The following is an 18,403-nucleotide window of genomic DNA, read 5'->3' on the forward strand; positions in this document are numbered from 1 at the left end:
AAAGAAAACCTCTTTTTTTTTTTTTTTTAACTTCATCCTGCTCAGTATAAGGATGTGAAAGGTTAAATAATCATTTAATTATGAGCAGGTCCAAGGAGGTGATCCTCCCCCTCTATGCGGCACTGGTCAGGCCACAGGTGGAGTACTGCGTCCAGTTCTGGGCGCCGCACTTCAGGAGGGATGTGGACAGCATTGAGAGGGTCCAGAGGAGGGCCACCCGCATGATCAGGGGGCAGCAGGGCAGGCTAAGGGAGGGAGGAGAGGCTAAGGGACCTGAATCTGTTCAGCCTCCACAAGAGAAGGCTGAGGTGGGGATCTAGTGGCCTGTTACAAATTAGTCAGCCGGTGGGGGGGCCAGCAGGCATTGGGGGAGTCCCTGTTCCCCCGAGCACTACCAGGAGTGACTACAAATAACGGTCACAAGCTGGCAGAGGATAGATTCAGACTAGACATCAGGAGGCGCTACTTCACTGTCAGGGCGGCTAGGATCTGGAACCAACTTCCAAGCAAAGTGGTGCTGGCTCCTACCCTGGGGGTCTTTAAGAGGAGGTTAGATGAACACCTTGCTGGGGTCGTTTGACCCCAGTACTTTTTCCTGCCATGGCAGGGGGTCGGACTTGATGATCTGCTCAGGTCCCTTCCGACCCTACCAACTATGAAACTATGAAGATAAGGGCCACAAGTAAGAATAATCTCCCCCTCTCATTTATTTATTTATTTTTTTAATATAAAAGTGGAACAGGTTTCACAAGAAATTAGGCTAATCAAGTGTGGATTAGTCTACTACTGGATCAGCTCCTGCCAAATTACATATTTTCCAGTATTTCCCCAGAAGTTATTTGTCACCCTTGACCTTCACAAGACTTTCACCCCAGCCATTCATCTTCACCCCAGTTTTTTAAACAAAAGCTGTTTCAATATGCACTGATGGTTTTTTTCTTGCAAAGAAGATATAAAGATTAAAATACTGACCAGGAAAGCCAAGGCTGTGACTGAACTCCAACTGGCTACACATATCAAAGACAATAAAAAGTCCTTTTTTAGATATGTGGAGAGCCAGAGGAAAAGCAAGGGTAGCTCACAACTGACACCCAGGAAAAAGCCAACCTGCTTAATGGGTATTTTGTGTCAGTTTTTCATCAGCCCAAAGAGATGGCCCTGCTCAATATGGCACAGGACGGCCAGGGCGAGGGAGAATTGGTACCCTTCATCAGTGTAGACCATGTGAAGGAACACCTTGAGAGGCTAGACACCTTCAAGTCAGCTGGTCCTGACAGTTTACACCCCAGGGTACTTAAGGAGCTGGCAAGCATTATAGCCCAGCCACTGGCACGGATCTTCAAGAACTCCTGGTGCTCAGGCAAAGTGCCCAAAGATTGGAAGAAGGCCAATGTGGTGCCTATCTTCAAGAAAGGGAGGAAAGTAGATCCAGGGAACTACAGGCCCATCAGCGTGACCTCTATCCCAGGGAAGATCTTGGAAAAAAATATCAAAGAGATGATTCTTGATAAACCGGCTGATGGCAACATCCTGAGGGATAGCCAGCATGGGTTTGTTGTGGGTAGGTCTTGCCTGACTAATCTCATCTCCTACTACAATCAGGTGACATATCACCTGGACAAGGGAGAAGAGATTGACATCATGTATCTTGATTTTAAAAAAGCATTCGATCTGGTATCTCATGATTGTCTCATAGAAAAACTGGCCAACTGTGGCCTCGGCTACATCACAGTCCACTGGCTTGGGAATTGGCTCTGAGGCTGGACCCAGAGAGTGGTAGTTGACGGAAGTCAATCATCGTGGTGCGCTGTGACCAGTTGGGTCCCCCAAGGCTCCGTCCTTGGGCCTATACTCTTTAACATCTTCATTAATGATGTAGACGTTGGCATCAGAAGCGGACTGGTCAAGTTCACCAATGACACCAAACTTTGGTGTAAAGCATCCACACCTGAAGACAGGATGGTGATCCAGGCCAGCCCTGACAGGCTCAGAAAATGGGTGGACGAAAACGTGATGGCAAAAAATGCAAGGTACTCCACCTTGGGAAGAAAAACCTGCAGCATGCTTATAATCTCGGCAGTGCTACACTTCCTAGCACCTTGGCTGAAAGGGACTTGGGGGTCATGATTGACCACAAGATGAATATGAGCCACCAATGTGATGTTGCAGCTGGTAAAGTGAGCAAAACTCTGGCTTGCATCCATAGACGCTTCGCAAGCAAATCCCAGGATGTCATCCTCCCACTGTACTCGGCCTTGGTGAGGCTGCAGCTGGAGTACTGCATCCAGTTCTGGGCTCCACCATTTAAAAAGGATGTGGAGAGGCTTGAGAGAGTCCAGAGGAGAGCCACATGCATGATCAGAGAGCAGGAAAACAGGCCTTATGATGAGAGGCTGAGAGCTATGGGACTCTTCAGCCTGGAAAAGCGCAGGCTCAGCAGGGGCCTGGTAGCTGCCCACAAATATATAAGGGGTGTGCATCAGGATCTGGGGGAACGTCTGTTCACCAGAGTGCCCCAAGGGATGACAAGATCAAACGGTCACAAACTCCTCCGAGACCATTTCAGGCTGGACATAAGGAAGAACTTCTTTACTGTTCAAGCCCCCAAGGCCCGGAACAGACTGCCGCCAGAGGTAGTGCAAGCACCTACTCTGGACTCCTTTAAGAGACATTTGGACGTTTGTCTTGCTGGGATCATAGTTTCATAGTTTCATAGTTGGTAGGGTCAGAAGGGACCTGAGCAGATCATCTAGTCTGACCCCCTGCCGTGGCAGGAAAGAGTACTGGAGTCAAATGACCCCAGCCAGATGTTCGTCCAGCCTTTTTTTAAAGACCGCCAGAGTAGGAGCCAGCACCACTTCTTTTGGAAGATGGTTCCAGGTCCTTGCCGCCCTGACAGTGAAATAGTGCCTCCTAATGTCTAGCCTGAAACTACCCTCCACTAGCTTGTGTCCATTGTTTCTTGTAACTCTGGGGAGTGCCCCCTCTCAGCCTTCTCTTTTGGAGGCTGAACAGGTTCAGGTCCCTCAGCCTCTCCTCGTAGGGCCTGTCCTGCTGACCCCTGATCATGCGGGTGGCCCTCCTTTGGACCCTCTCTATATTGGCCACATCCCTCCTGAAGTGCGGCGCCCAGAACTGGACTCAGTACTCCCCCTCACGTAGAGGGGGAGGATCACCTGCTTGGACCTGCTTGAGATGCATCTGTGGATGCACAACAAGGTATGGTTGGCCTTCCTGACTGCGTCCCCACTTTGTCAGCCCATGTTCATTGTGGCATCAATGATGACTCCAAGAGCCTTTTCTGTCTTGACAGTGGTGAGAAGGGAGTTCCCCAGCATGTAGGTGTGCCACTGGTTCTTCCTCCCCAGGTTCGTTACCCTGCACTTGTCAGTGTTGATCCTTTGACCCCAGCTGACTTCCTGTCCCTGGGGCAGGGGGCTGGACTCAATGATCTTCTGAGGTCCCTTCTAGCCCTAATGTCTATTAAATCTATGAAGCTGGTTGCCTCCAGTTATGAGAAGGTGCTTTCTTTTTAATGATAAAACAAATTAATATGTTGATCATTTTTTCACTCTGAGCATCTCTCTCTCTCTCTCACACACACACACACACACACACGCGCGCGCGCGCGCGAACCTATTTACACACCTGTATACAAAATCTCTCTGAGCAGATCTACCTGTAGCACATCAATTTATATCAGATCATTACTAATGAAAGGAGATCCTTTGGTGACTATACAGGACAATAGTCCTTTGGTGACTATACATGTCAATCTGGTCCCTCTAGTTTCAGATATATAGACAAATTAGAAAAGTATAAAGAATAAACAACAGAAATTATACAATGATTTTGAGACAACCTGTCAAGAGAGTCCAGGCAAGGTAAGCAAGACAAGATTCCAGGGAGACAGGATCAAAGTGTATGCATATCTTCAAAATGACATAAATTATGAATGGCAAAGAGCCCGTCCTTGATGAGAGCAAAGACGAAACACAGTGGTTCGAAGCAAAGAAAGGAAAAGTTTAAGAGAAAATTTTGACAGAGAAATTAGTCAGTAGAATGGACTCCTCAGGGAAGTGATAAGACCCTACTCACTTCAGATGAAAATAAGTTTGATCTATCGTTGATACGTATGATGCAGTAAGTAGCCCTACAGATGCAGGGCCAGAGGCACATGTCCTTTTCTGACCGTGTATGCTAGGAAGAAAAATGTCATTGCCTCCACTTCTCAGCTTATCCTCTGAGGAGGGAGAAATTAAGTAATACAGGATCAAGGGAACAGTATATTTAGTCCAAGGATCTAGACTGTGCAAGGGCCCATCATAAGGACTTGAAAACAAGAAGCTGTTTCAGCCAGGCAGAGAGAAAGGTCTTTTTCAAAGAGAAGGTCATTTTGTTGCAGTGAGCTCTTTGGCTTCCTGGTCACCCTTCTCTGTGGATTGAATCCCAGCCCTGCTGGGCCTTCATGGACCACTGGCAGTCACTAGTACCTGGTAGGCAAAAGTGTATTGTCCATCACTTCTGTTGCAAAGCCCTCTCCACTGAGCTGTGTAGAACACTATCCTGTAAAATAAGCTTCCCTACCTTACAGAAAACTGTGTGGATGGATTAACTAATGTTGGTACATTGTTTGGAAAATAATAGTTACCATGAAAGCATTAAGTAATGGTGCTATCATTGCAGGTTACTGTTCTGTATCAGCAATATGTGGAAGTGACTGGACATGTTCTATATCTGTTGAGCTTTACTCTCCCCTTACAGCTTGTTCTTGTGACCATTCCATATTCTTTTTATGTTTTATTGTTAATTAAGCCAATTTATTTGAATATTCATTGTACTGCTTTTTCTGAAAGGCTTAACCATGGGGGTAAGTGAATCACTGAAGCTAATCAAAACTAATAGCACAGCAGATTGTCCCTCAGAGACAATGAGACTTGGAATAGTTCTCTTCTGAGACATCTTAAATGTAAAATTATACCATGTCCTTTTAAATAATGTTAGCCTTTCTTCAGTGATTTTCATCCAGCCTGAATAATTTGACATCAGAAAAGAACCAAATTAAAACAGATGCTTGGCATGAATAAGGCTTATTTTTAGAAAGAAATATTATTGAAATGGAAACCTGTACATTTTCCAGTCATACAGAACTGAAGACTTCAATTTCTATGTCACTTCTGTTTGAATTAATATTACAGGTGAAACAGCCAGTTTAAAATATCTGCATTCACTATTTCACAGCTTTTCTTCAAAAGCACTGTTTATCCTATCTGTAGTTAGAAGAACTATTCCATCAGGGGTGACATGAATATTAAATGACTTGGAGATATGTGGCACAAATAAAGTGCACAAGCCCATGGAAAGAGTTCTTTTCTACCCCTTTCCTCCTTTTCGCCCTCCACCTTGTAAAGCACTCTTTCACAAGTAGTATTACATGACTCTTCAACATACAGCTATCCTATTAATTGCGATTAACCCATTCCAACATCCCAAGGAGGCTACTTAAGAATACTTCAAAGCATATTACACAAGAAGCAGCAGCTCTGGCAATGGTTATATAAAAGCTACTCCCTTTTCCCTGCCTTCTCTACATGTGTTTTCTAACTTTAATCAAAGGAAGATTTTTATGGTTTTTGATCTGAACCCTAGCCATGTTAATACTGAATGACACACCTCTAGCTCTGTCTTATAAATCTGGACCATCCCTACTGAAGTGCCAGTTTTCCAATGAAAGAATCTTACCACACTTCATAGTAGTAGAACATACAGGGAGCACAGGTCCCAGTGCCACCACCAGAAATGTTTAGTCTGATTTCTCTCAGGAAGTACGAGTGCAGGAGCTGGCTACTGCTACATCATTTTGATTCAGTTCTGAGCCCTGTGGTTTATTACAGTTAGGAAGAAAAAATGATGACGGAGCCAGGCATCTTTGATGTCATCTTGTTCATTAATACCAACGTCTCATTTTTCTAACCACAGGAAGAATTAAAGAGTAGACCTAACTTTTTTGTTCCCAGCTCCAAACCTCTCCTAGCCAGCACTTGGACTAAAAGCTTTCTCTCAACTTTTCTCAAGACCACACTGCTGGTGCTTCTGTCATGGGCCTTAGTGCTTCTTGGCTGCCTTCTCTCTTGCTCTCTAGTATATCCCCTATTTCCCTCAAACCTTTACAAATCAACAGACAGAAAAAAAAAACTTTCATCCAGATGTGTCTTTTGGCTCTGACTTTATGTTGTGGGATCCATCTCCGGTCCAGGATTACGAAACTCAGCTGGGTACTAAGAGTCCTCCATCACTGGCTTTTCACAGTAAACTTTCATCTCCTCAGCTCCAGAGAGACTGGCTTCCAAGGAAGGTTACTTGTTTGGGGTTCCTCAGGAAACCTGTCTTGCCATTGTCTCACCCATGGAAGCCCAAGATTGACTGAAGTTTGTAGACCTGCCAGCACTGATGTTCCAGAACTGGCCTTCAGCTCTGGCCCTTAGGCTACTATTGAGAACCTTAGTATGTCAGTTCTGCTGTTCCAACTTCTGCTTCAGTGCCAAAATCCACAATTCATGCTTCATCTAGTCAGGGCACAGGGGGACTTCCCAAATCCACCTTGCCCTCCTCATCTCTGGCATTTATCTCCTTCCTAGGCTGCCTTGTCCACAACAGTACCATGTGGTGTGTTGTTCAACCTTGGAGGACCTTAGTAAAGTTTCTCCTATGAGTCCAGCATCACAGCCAATCACATCTCCGATCCAATCATTGTGGTACTACCTATCCTCCCTTGGAGTCTGTTTACCACTGTAACAGGTTGCCCTCCCCAGAGGCATTTTTTCTTTTTTTTTGCCTATGAGGGGTACCCCTGAAGTCCCTTAATGTTTCATTTCTCTCGTTCGTCTTGACTCCCTCCTTTATTCCCCTGCCACATCTTGATGTAAATATTATTTAGATGTTCTTACAAGCGGGAGACTGCCTATTGTAGTTCTGTGTTGGGGTTCTTAGCCACCACGGGCCTTGTCCCCCATCTTTTTCTAGCTAGGCTTACCAGTCTAAACCCACCAGATGGGGTTTGACTCCGAGGCTCTAGCTCCTTAATCCTCTCGGGGCCCATGGCTCTCCTTTTGTCTTCAATTTGGAGCCCAGGCTTTCTAGCCCAGAGGCCTGTCCACTGGGCACAGAGCCAGCAGGCTGCAAGCTCCAGTCTGGTCAGTGGCCCAAAGCTCCCACTACCCAAGAGCGCCCTTTCCTTTAGCTCGGGCTACTAGCCAAGATCCCCCCACTGGGATACAACTTAAAAGTCCTGCAACCAGCTCTGAGCCACCGGCCTTGTACGGCTGCACACTCTAGTGCACTAGGCCCTTTGGCCTTTTATGACTGTGCCCAAGGCGCTAATGAGGGCTCCTCCTCCCCTACAGCCTTGACCACAAACCACCGGTCTATCAATCAACAAATATATATAAACAGTAAGTCAATGGGTTATAATCACAAAAAAATAGAAATTAAAGAAGGCAGCATGCTAGCTTACATTCTTAGTGCTTCTGCTTCCCTGCTGTCTGTGCTGCTTCTCCCTGTGGTGCTGCTATCACTTCTCTGAGAGTCATCAGGAGTTCCCTTCTCACAGCAGCCAGACCGGCTGCTAAGCCTCTCCGTGGAGCTGTAATGCACAGCCTCCTTCCCCTTTGGCCGCTGCCTCTAACTGCCGCCAAGCCCAGGGTTTTTATAGTTCTGGCCTGCCCCCTTCTAGTCACCTAACTAGCCAGCCAGGCTCAACTTTTAACACCTGCAACCATTGAGAATACATCAAGAGTTCCATAAGTGCAAATATTCCTCCACTGCACTGTCCGCCTCACATCAGAGATAGGGCAGTGGACAAAGCCTTTCAAGATATGGTCATGATGAGGTGCCTACCATTGCATTTGATGTTCCTTTTCCTTTTCTCCTCTTTCGACAGCTGCCAGCAATCTGCATAGGTTCACATTACCTCAGACCATTGAGTTCTAGATACCATCATGTGCTATCAAATTTAGTTTGCTAGGCCTTCAAAATCCCCCTTTCTACCCCTTTTCACAAGATACAATTCTCACAAGATATAATGCAGCAGAAACACTCCTTGTAAACTCCAGGGGAAGTAACAAAACAGCTCCCCCTGGCATCTCAGAAAGAAGAGATTGCACAAGAAGAGGAAAGGCTGTGTTATCCTGGACTTAAGGAGGCTGAGCAACTTCATCCACAGACTCAAGTACAAGGAAGTCATTTTAGCAGCTATTATGATGTCCCTGCAGGGTGGGGACTGGTTTTCACATTACTTTCATATCTTCACATAGAAAATACCTCCAATTTGTGATGTATCAAGATCATTACCAGCACAAGATGCATCTCTTCAGATTTTCAGTAGCAGCAAGGGTTCTCACCATGGTTCTCTCAGTAGTAGCTGAGATGGCCTAAAAAGTCACTGTTTACTTCTGTGTGGACCACTGCATGGTAAAAGGGGTAGCATGGTTAGAATGACGGTTTTTATCCATGATGGACCCCCAGGATCTCCCAGGGTCAAAAAAAATCCTGTGTTGCAATAACTCATCTGGCTGGCCTGTGATGATAGTAAAAACCTGTCTCTTGATTCCCAGCCACAAGGCCTCCTGCATCTCCATGATGTCACATGCCAGACTTAATTTCAGGTGCATATAGTCCTAGATGTGGACCATCTATGCCCTAGGAAAATATTCTCTAAATATGAGATTGACAGTTCCCTGTGCTGCCCAGGCTTCCCTTCCCTTTTAGAAGGACCCACTCCATATGTGTGTAAAGAAATGTCTTTTCTCCCCTTACATCTCTGTGTACTCATAAAAATGGACACCTCTTTGTTATACTGAGGAGCCCAGGCTGCTGAACTTCAGGCACAAGGCCTTTGGTTACAGTGTGAAGCAAAACTATCAATATGTTGGAATTCATGATGGTACAAAGACCTTATCAAGCCTTCCTCCTTTCCATTGAAGGGTATCATGTACAGCTCACAGTAGACACCAGGCAGGGTGGTGTGCTTCTGTGCATGGAAGGTGCCTGGCTATGGAACTGGTGCATCCAGCATCAGATATACCTGTCTGCAGGGCACCTCCCAAGTATCCAAAATATCTGTGCAGGCCATCTTGGCAGATTCATCTCTCAGCATCTGAATGGGAGATCAAGGACCTGGTTTCCTGGCCCATCTTTTCAGACTAGGGCTACCTCAAATACATTTGTTTGCATCTGATTTCAACATTCAGACCCATCCTGCTCCAAGGAAGGCCTCTTTCAAGGATCTCTACAGAATGTCTGCCTTCTTTAATAGTTAGGAACCCTCTTGTATGCTTTTTTCCCCATACCACTGATTCTATGAACACTTTACAAAGTGTGAGATGACTTCTTGACATGATAAGCAAGGAAGATTCAGTATTTTCCTTTAGACAGGACCTCTTTTGTTTTAAAATATTATAAGGCTTATTTTGTAAATGTACCTAGATGGAAGTATACCCCTGCCTTCTGCTAGACAGTAAAATACATGAAGATTTTATTAGTGAAACAGTAAGAGACACTGCATATTATCTGCATTGAAACCACCCCACTCAAGAAAAGCATCACCTAGGATTAGCACAGAAGAGTCTTTCAGTGAACCCAGGAAGACTGACATATATAAAAAATCTATTTATAGTGATCCTGTGGCTTGCACCCTTATTTTTCTTCAACACAATAAAAAACCCCTATATCTGATTTTTAGCTCTGCTCTGCAAAAGCACCAAAGCCCTTGCTGTAGGGTTCAGAGGAGGGCCACCCACTTGGTTGGAGGGCAACAGGGCAGGCCCTATGAGGAGAGGCTGAGGGACCTGAACCTGTTCAGCCTCAGCAAGTGGAGGCTGAGGGGGGGGATTTGGCAGCTGCCTACAAACTCATTAGGGGAGATCAGCAGCAAATAGGAAGGGCCCTATTCTCCCCAGCAGCACCTGGGGTGACAAGGAACAATGGCCAGAAACTGCTGGAGAATAGGTTCAGGTTAGAGATTAGGAGGCACTATTTCACTGTTAGGGTGGCTAGGACCTCGCTCCTACCTTGGGTAAATTCAAAAAGAATTTGGACAAACACCTGTCGGGGTGGTGTGATCCCAGCATGTGCCCCTGCCAGTGGCAGGGGGTCAGACTAGATGATCTGTTCAGGTCCCTTCTGACCCCAAACTACTATGAAACTACTATGAAACTATGTACTTTCAGTTTGTTTATACAATAGTATGTCTTTCTGAGCTTGTGTTCCTCACCACAAAGAGAGATAGATCAAAATGGGAGCACCTTCTCACATGATTTGAAACCTTAGCATTGGAAAAAGAAAATAAAAGTAGTCTCCTAATATAATATTAGTGTGTTCATGCATGTGTGTTCATGTGCACATGTATATTTGCTTGAGTTCAGTTCAAAATGAGAGTTACAACTTCCCAGGGGGAAAAATGTTAACCTCTGTATGTAAAGAACTAGAAGTGTTCATGGGATATCATGGAGATGGATGAAAAATGACTGTCAAGAGACAAATAGGTGGCTTAGGGAAACAGAATGATCAGTGTAGAATGGTCTCTGTTAACAGAAAGACAAAGGGTAAAGTAGGGTGGCATTTTAGGCCTCTGGCAGACATTGTTTATGGCCTGATTAACATGTTAATTGTGCCATAAACTACAACTTGCCATACATTCAGCCAATATGAGGTGCCATTCAGTCAATTTGAGGTGTCAACCCAACCACAAAGATGTTCTACATATAATGTAGAACAAGGCTACCAAATTCATCCAGCCCCAGAAGCCACATCCAGACGTGCAGACGTGTGGTTTGTGGTGCTGCAAACCTCTTTGTGGCACAACAAACTGCATACCTGGAATGTTAAAATGTGCCCTGCTGTGCAAATCTGGAGGTCAGGGGCAAATTTTGCTACCAAGAAACCCCAGTAGCAAAAACAAAACAAAACAAAAAAGCATTAAAAAAGTGGTGCAGTGCACACAAGAGGAGCATGTGCTGGAAGACATAGAATCTTGGTCCTCCAAGGAGATGCTTTGGCTGCCGGCCAGAGTGTCTACACTTCTTTAGTTGTCCCTTATCTCCTCCAGCATGCTGGTAGCTAGGAGGGAGGGGAACAGGCAGTTTCCCTGAAGTGGGTCAATTTTCCCCACACCAAAATGCACCTGCAGTGGCATGCACTGCAGCACAAATTTGTGCCACTCCTATTTTTGCTGCTGCAGGCATATGCCCCTGCATGTGAGGATGTGCCCATACAGTACTTGGTGGGGGCAGCTCCAAGACCTCAGCTGGCATCTAGAGCTTCCCATGCCCAATCCCAGTGCTCAGCTAGGCATCAGGCTCTGTCCCCTGACTGATTCAGAGGATTGGCTTGGGGGCGACCCCACAGGGACACAAGGAATTTTATGTCCCATCCCAAATATCATACTTGTATTGTTATTTTACTGTTCATTCTGTACTCTGTAACACTAAAACGAACAACATGTACATGTGAATATGGGTGGGGTTGTATATCATTCTCCAGTTTAAAACCTCCCAAAGGAATCTTGGCCTTCAGTTGCTTGTTTTTGGGAACCTGTCTTCCTGTAATTTGCTCTCCCACTCTCAGTCTAGCTCCTTTAATTTGAATGAATGCAGGAAAATAAAGGGTGAACTGTCAGTCAAATCCTTCTCTCTCCAACTGGTTTTAAAGTGACAGAGCAGTTAAGCAGAAACTTAGTACATAAATGGTTTACAGAGCTGAGAAGGGGTCTGGGGCCTTTGAAAGTTCTATTCATTAAGCATACAGTTAATATATGCCCGAAGCCTGCCAACTCTCTGATACTCTCCTCTTTTGTTATCATCTCTCATAGCTTTACCTCATGAACCTGCATCTCTTTGTAACTTTTTACCTACCCCAAATATACAGCAATGTTTGTACTTTAAATTACAAGGGATAACCATATACAATGCATATATTATAACCACTCCTTTCCAAAGTAACACTTTACATTTACACACCTGTTGTCCCTTTTGCCAGAATCGCAAGGCATTATGAACATACTGTCTTCTGTCTTATATAACCCCCAAAACCAGCTAGGGAAAATTGGGGTTATATAAATAGAAAAAGGCTCCCTACTGGAAAATTTAGCCATGGGGCCAGGGAGATGGAGCATTGGCTGGATTAATTATCACAGCTCTGGGAGCCATGGCAGTTAATGCTGCCACTGCTCTGTACCCTTATCCCACCACCAAATTTCCAGACGCATGGGGAGCACCCCCTACCCAACCATGTGCCAGATCAGGCCCCATCACATGATCCCAGCACTGGCATGCCAGGTTGAACTAGCCCCAGTACCAATGCGCAGGCCCCAGTCCTCAAGCCTCAGTGCACACTTCCCCCTGCCCAAACCAGGAGACCTCAGACATCAAGTACTTACCTGTACTCCAAGGTAAGATATTTTTCCTTCTTGGTGCCTTCCAAAAATAGGGAGTGTGTTATATGCAAAGGCATGTTATATGCAAGAAAATATGACACATTAAACTCTTGCAACAACTTCATTAGTCCATCTGGTCACTGGGGACTATAGGGCTAAAGCTCAGTTCCCATTTAGAGACCTAAATAAGGAAAGGTTTGCAGTTGTTCTCAGGACCCAGAAGGGCCTTTTGTGACATTTAAGGTCATATTTTCAAAAGAAAACAGCACTGGAAGTTTGAGTGTGCATTATGTACAAGGAAATATGGTAAGACCAGTTTGTTCTTCTTACTAGCAAAAGTGAAAGGAAAGTCTGCACACAATCCACATGGAACAAACCAGTGAGCTGGCTCAGCTCCCTAGCTGCACTACTTATTACAAGGAAAAATCTGTTTTTCTTCATTCTGCCTTATAAAAACAAAGTGTGTCTCTTATTTTCGGGCACATTGTATGCAAGAAATATAATATATGAATCCCAAAGACTGCAATCAGTCTGAATTGTAGAAGCATCTGCAATAGGTGTGGTAGTCACACCTTTCTTGTCACTTTTTTAGTCATGGGTCATGTGTTAAGACACTGTGGGTGCATCTACATGTGCACTTTTCTGCACAATAGACTAATTTGCTACCCAGTAAAGCATCACCATCTACATGTGCATGGCAATTAGGCCGATGTAGATTAATTTACTACACCATCTAATAGTCCCGGCAGACATAAGTACTATCCAATGGTGGAGTAAATTATTGAGCTTAAATGCACATGTAGGTGGTGACATCCAGATTAGTTTACTCCAACTCAAATTTCACTGGATTTTATTCAGTTGCATTAATTGCACATGTAAACGTGCCCTGTGAAAATGAAAGAGAAGCATTGCAGAGAGAAAATTGTTCCAGCATGTCCTAGTGCACTGTCCAGGATTCAGGAGTTCTGTTCCCAACTCTAGCAACTAGTGTTGTATGATTTCAGATAAGTCATCTATTTTACTCACTCCAGAAGAAATTACCATAGTAGATTTTTTTCTAGAATTGTTTTCTTTAGTATTATTCATTTTCTCATCATTCATTCACATATCTGCAAAAACCACTGACCCACATTCAGATTTCTAAATATGTATTACATAACTATTGATAAAGAACCAGATAGTCAAGTGGTCAAATGTGGTGTAGAGGCACAAGAAGAAGAATCAGATCATTAGGATGTATTCTTCTTAAGAAATTCAAATGTGTACTACAGTTCATGAGTATTAAATTTCTGATGTATACTCAGGTGTGTGCTATCACCACTGACTCCTTTAGTCCTACAGATATATTTAAATGTCTATTCCAATCACTGAGTCTATTCAATTATGTGCCAGAGTTACAGATCACTGTGCAGAAATTTCATGATTTTTATTATTATTGTGGATGTTACTGTGTCAAATTCATAGCATGTACTAGTTCTCTTAGGCCCCTGACAGACTTTTTTTTATGACATGATTAACTGGTTAATTAAGTCTTAAGTAGTGACCTGGCCACACATTCAGTCAATGAATGGTGTGATAAAACAAGGAATAAGCCACAAAGTTATTACACAAAATACGTGTAAATGACATTATGGCTATTTCCTATCACACCTTTAACTGAACATCTGGCCAGTGCTCCCAGCTTCTGGAGCACACTGGAGCCCTTCAAGACTTCTGAGTGCTCCAGAGGCTGGGACTGCCCATTAGCTTGAGGCTTCCAGCTGGAGGAGCACATGGAGCCAAGTTTGCTATTTGCCAGTGCAGCAGAAGTTTGGGATCATGATCCCAAGCTCCCCCTGAACCAGCAACATGGTGTGATGGGATCTGATGCTCAGTTCCCACACTCACACCTCCTGCCATGCACATGTGGCATGGCAGGAAGTGTGATTGTTGGGATCATGCATCAGAATACATCATGCCTTTAATTCAACATCTGTCAGGGCCCTTAGAGCACTAAACCCATCATGAATTTGAAGCCAACAAAGTCAACAGTCATTGAGTTATGATGTGAAAATGCTGCAATTATTTTTTTCAGAGCCCCAGTACTCAAAAGCTTCACTGGTGATGCCCCTAAAATGTCTCAGGGTAAAATAAATCTCTTCTGGCCAGGAGAAATTCAAGCCAAAAGACATTTTCCTGGAAAATTAGGCATTTGGTAGAATGGGTCTTTGAACTTTAGTGACAAGAGTTATAACAGAGACTCCAAAATTAGGACACTTTCCTCTGGTTACTTGAAATGGCATTACTTCACCTTATAATTTATGTCTGTGGAATGAAAAGCATTAAAATTCAGTGTGGAACATGAAGCTTTCAGTTGGGCAAATGACCAAGCTTCTTTGACTGACATTCCAAGTGCAGTTGATAGAAGTACTAATCAGAAATAAATGACATCCTAACAGCAGGATTTCCATGCCCAGGTGGCATTTAAACAGCAGGTATAATGTTTTCCTCTGACCTGCTATCTAAAGGCTGGAATTTATCTGAGCTCGGTACTCCTGGACAGTGGAAGAGATAAATGTATGTGCTGAAAATGTGCTGTACAAAGCAGATTTCTTCCTCAGAGGAGGGGAGCCAAAGTGGAATCATAGTGCTAGGTGCAATGCATCTCCTTCTGGATCACTCTGCTAGTGTAGCCCCAACAACAGCCACTCTTAAGTCTGTAATACCTCTTTAATGCATTGTGTGTCTTTACATTTTCATTGTCATTGAACCTATCTGACAAGCAATTTCTACTCATTTATCAAGGGAGATGCAAATATAAGCCACTATTATGGATGCAGGCATTTATTTTTGCTTACAACAAGTCTGTCATCTAACTTCTCAAGTAGTTTGATGTCTAGATGACATCCCACATACCTGCAATTATTTAAGCCCAAACAAAGTTGCAGGCCTGAAAAACATAGCTGGGTTGAGAAAGCACATCTTCAAAATTCAAATTAGTTATCAAACAGTCTATTTTTATAGTAGTTTGCCAACCCAGGATCATAGAAGTTGGGTTTGCCTGTCCTAGATGGATGGTTAACAGAAGAATTTTCAGAGTTAATTCATTTGAACTGTAGATATTGCACTGTTTTGTTCACTTTTGTTAGCCTGTATCTTACTGCTCCGTGCTTCTTGTATTCTAGATAATTGATAAGAGCAAAAGAGACCCCTCTGAAGAAATCGAGATTCTCCTGAGATATGGGCAGCATCCAAACATCATTACTCTGAAAGACGTGAGTAATATCAGAACGCATTGGCATTAAACAGTTCTCCTCATAATACCAAGTTCACCTGCTATGATGCATCTGGAAAACTCTTCAATTTTAATTTGCAGCCACAGTGAAAACTACAGCTATTTGAGTAACCAAAAATGTCAATTTAATAACTGGATAAAAAGATGGCAATTCATCAGATCATGCATTCAGCAAATACCTTTTTATTAACTCTGCCCTAAAACCAGATCTGAAATACCATGATGCCAGAGAGAATCAAAACTAATTTGGTTTTGTTACAGCACTTATGATCAAGATTTCTCCACCTATTTTTTCAAAACAAGTTGTCAAACACAGATTAGATAACTGGAATCGCTATGTCAGGTTCAACAGCAATTCATGTGCAAATTCTGATACTCGTTTAGTTGTGTGAGGTAATGTTATATGTAACCTGAGGGATATCCCTGGTTTGTATATAATGAGAAGAGATTTTTTTTTAACTTCCACTTGCAAAACTAGAAAATGCAGAAGAGACTTTGCCTTACCAAGGCCACTAAGGCTTTGTATACACGAGGCGACCCTAGGAAAAAATCTCCATTAGTGCTAGCCATAGTATCAGCAGTGTCAATGGCAGCACCAGCCCAGACCCCTAGAAGATGTTTTACCCCTTTCCCTGAGTGGCGTTCGTTAGTGTAGCAAAGAAATGTTGGAACTTACCTTGTCTATACTAGGGAGTCAAGAGATAACAGTACTGGTGGAAAAGGTACTTGCTAAAATTCCCTAACATAGATGAGGACTAGTTGTGCCAGCTGTCTCACGTGGAGCAGTTAAACAAAAAAGGTGCCCTTTCACAAAAAATGGTCTCCCTTCCAAAAATATGCAAAGTCCTGGAGTACCATAGTTCCAAATTTGCAAAGCCAGTGGGCCAGGGGAAAATAGAAAGCTGTGAAACACTAATCATGCAGCCTCCCAAAAGTTTTAACTCACAAATTATATGATGTTTCTGGCACCCCACTCCTTCCTTTATACCAAGAGCTGATAATCCTTAAGTAATATTGACACAGCCCTAATCTGTATTTGCCTAGGAGTTACAAGAATTGGAAACAAGATAGCTAGGATGATTTTGTGAGTTCAAACACTATGGTCATGAGCTTGGTTTAAGAACCGATATAGAACACAATAAAACTGCAGCAATGTATAGGAGATTGGCACTTTCCAACCAAGCATCCAACTGAATAGTAAGGAGAATGTGTTTGTATATGTATATTTATATGAATAAGCACATTAAAACTCATTACCATTCATTTGGACAGTAGTCTGGAAAGAGCTTTTTAAGCTTCCTATGTATTGTGCTTGCTAAATAGGCAGAAAAAGACCCATACATTATCTGTAGCCTATAAACAAAGGAACTAGGAATTGACATAATGGGTCTCTTTCATGGTTCATTTGGTCCAATATTTTGTCTCCAGCAGTGGCTGGTACCAAATGTTTAGGAAAAGGGGCAGGAAATTGCTAGATCCTAAAAGAGCTCATAAGAATCCCTAATAGATTGAATAGATAGGAAGGAATTTGTCTTAAGACCTGAAGCATGAGGTTTTACAAGCCCTCCAGCAAAGTTTAGGATCGACTGTTATAGAACTGGATATTTTTGTTATCCATATAAATACCCATTCTAACAAAGGATCATGAAATTAAATTTGCTGTATTCCAATTTGGGCAACATTTTTTCTCAATTACACATTTAAAATTGAGGTGTATTTTAACAAACTACTTCCTGTCTTTGCAGTGGGAGGACATTGATAATGCCCTTGTCCCCTGGCTTTACCTGTGGCAAGTTAGGGTGCTCCTGATGTTTTCGGGCTTTGTGTCTAGTAACTGTGCATAAGGGTTCTTCATGTAGTTTTAAGGTGTTAGACCAGTGATGCTCCACCTTTTAGAGTAGTGGGTCATGTGCTTGGGATCCAATTGCACCACAGGCCACCATTCCCCTCCAATAGGGGAGGGGCAGAGGGAGAAAGGGGGAAGGGAGGTAGCTGCCAATATCAGACATAGTGGGAAGAGAGAGAGGAAGCCCTTGTTGCAAAGAAGGCTGGCAGCATACTGAGCTGCATTAGTAGGAGTGTTGCCAGCAGATCAAAGGAAGTGATTATTCCCCTCTATTTGGCACTGGTGAAGCCACATCTGGAGTACTATGTCCAGTTTTGCCCCCTCCTCCCCCCCCCCCCCCCCAACTACAGAAAGGATGTGGCCAAATTGGGGAGAGTCCAGCAGAGGGCAACAAAAATGGTGAGGGGGCTCGGGCACAGGATTTGTGAGGAAAGGCTGAGGGAACTGGACTTATTTAGTCTGGAGAGGAGAAGACTGAGAAGGGATTTAATAGCAGCCTTCAACTACCTGAAGGGCGGTCCCATAGAAGATGGAGCTACACTGTTCTCAGTGGTGGCAGATGACAGAAGAAAAATCAATAGCCTCAAATTTTAGCAATGGAAGTTTAGGTTACATAATAGGAAAAACTTTCTCATGGGGGCAGGAGGGGGAGGGGGGTAGTAAATCACTGGATATTAGGAAAGCTGTTGTTGCTAATCCCCCATGTCACAGGCTGGATCCAGTCACTTGGGGCGGGGGGCAGATCTGGCCCACAAGCCATAGGTTAGACAAACAATTTGATAGGGTGATTTAGACAGGGTGATCCTGCCTTACACTGCAGGTTGGACTAAATGACCTCTTGAGATCCCTTCCA

At 43.7% G+C, this 18,403-nt stretch overlaps 1 protein-coding gene across 5 annotated transcripts in view; it reads left to right on the top strand.

The window, feature by feature from the left end:
• Positions 1–18,403, top strand: part of RPS6KA2 (ribosomal protein S6 kinase A2) — a 460,482-nt gene that overhangs the window by 424,858 nt on the left and 17,221 nt on the right. For all 5 annotated transcript variants that reach the window (XM_014525104.2, XM_025216519.1, XM_025216520.1 and 2 more), the window contains exon 15: positions 15,595–15,684. In XM_014525104.2, the coding sequence (XP_014380590.1) occupies positions 15,595–15,684 (90 nt within the window). The remainder of the gene's footprint in view (positions 1–15,594; positions 15,685–18,403) is intronic.

Source organism: Alligator sinensis, unplaced genomic scaffold (assembly GCF_000455745.1).
Source record: "Alligator sinensis unplaced genomic scaffold, ASM45574v1 scaffold832_2, whole genome shotgun sequence".
Lineage (NCBI taxonomy): Eukaryota > Metazoa > Chordata > Crocodylia > Alligatoridae > Alligator > Alligator sinensis.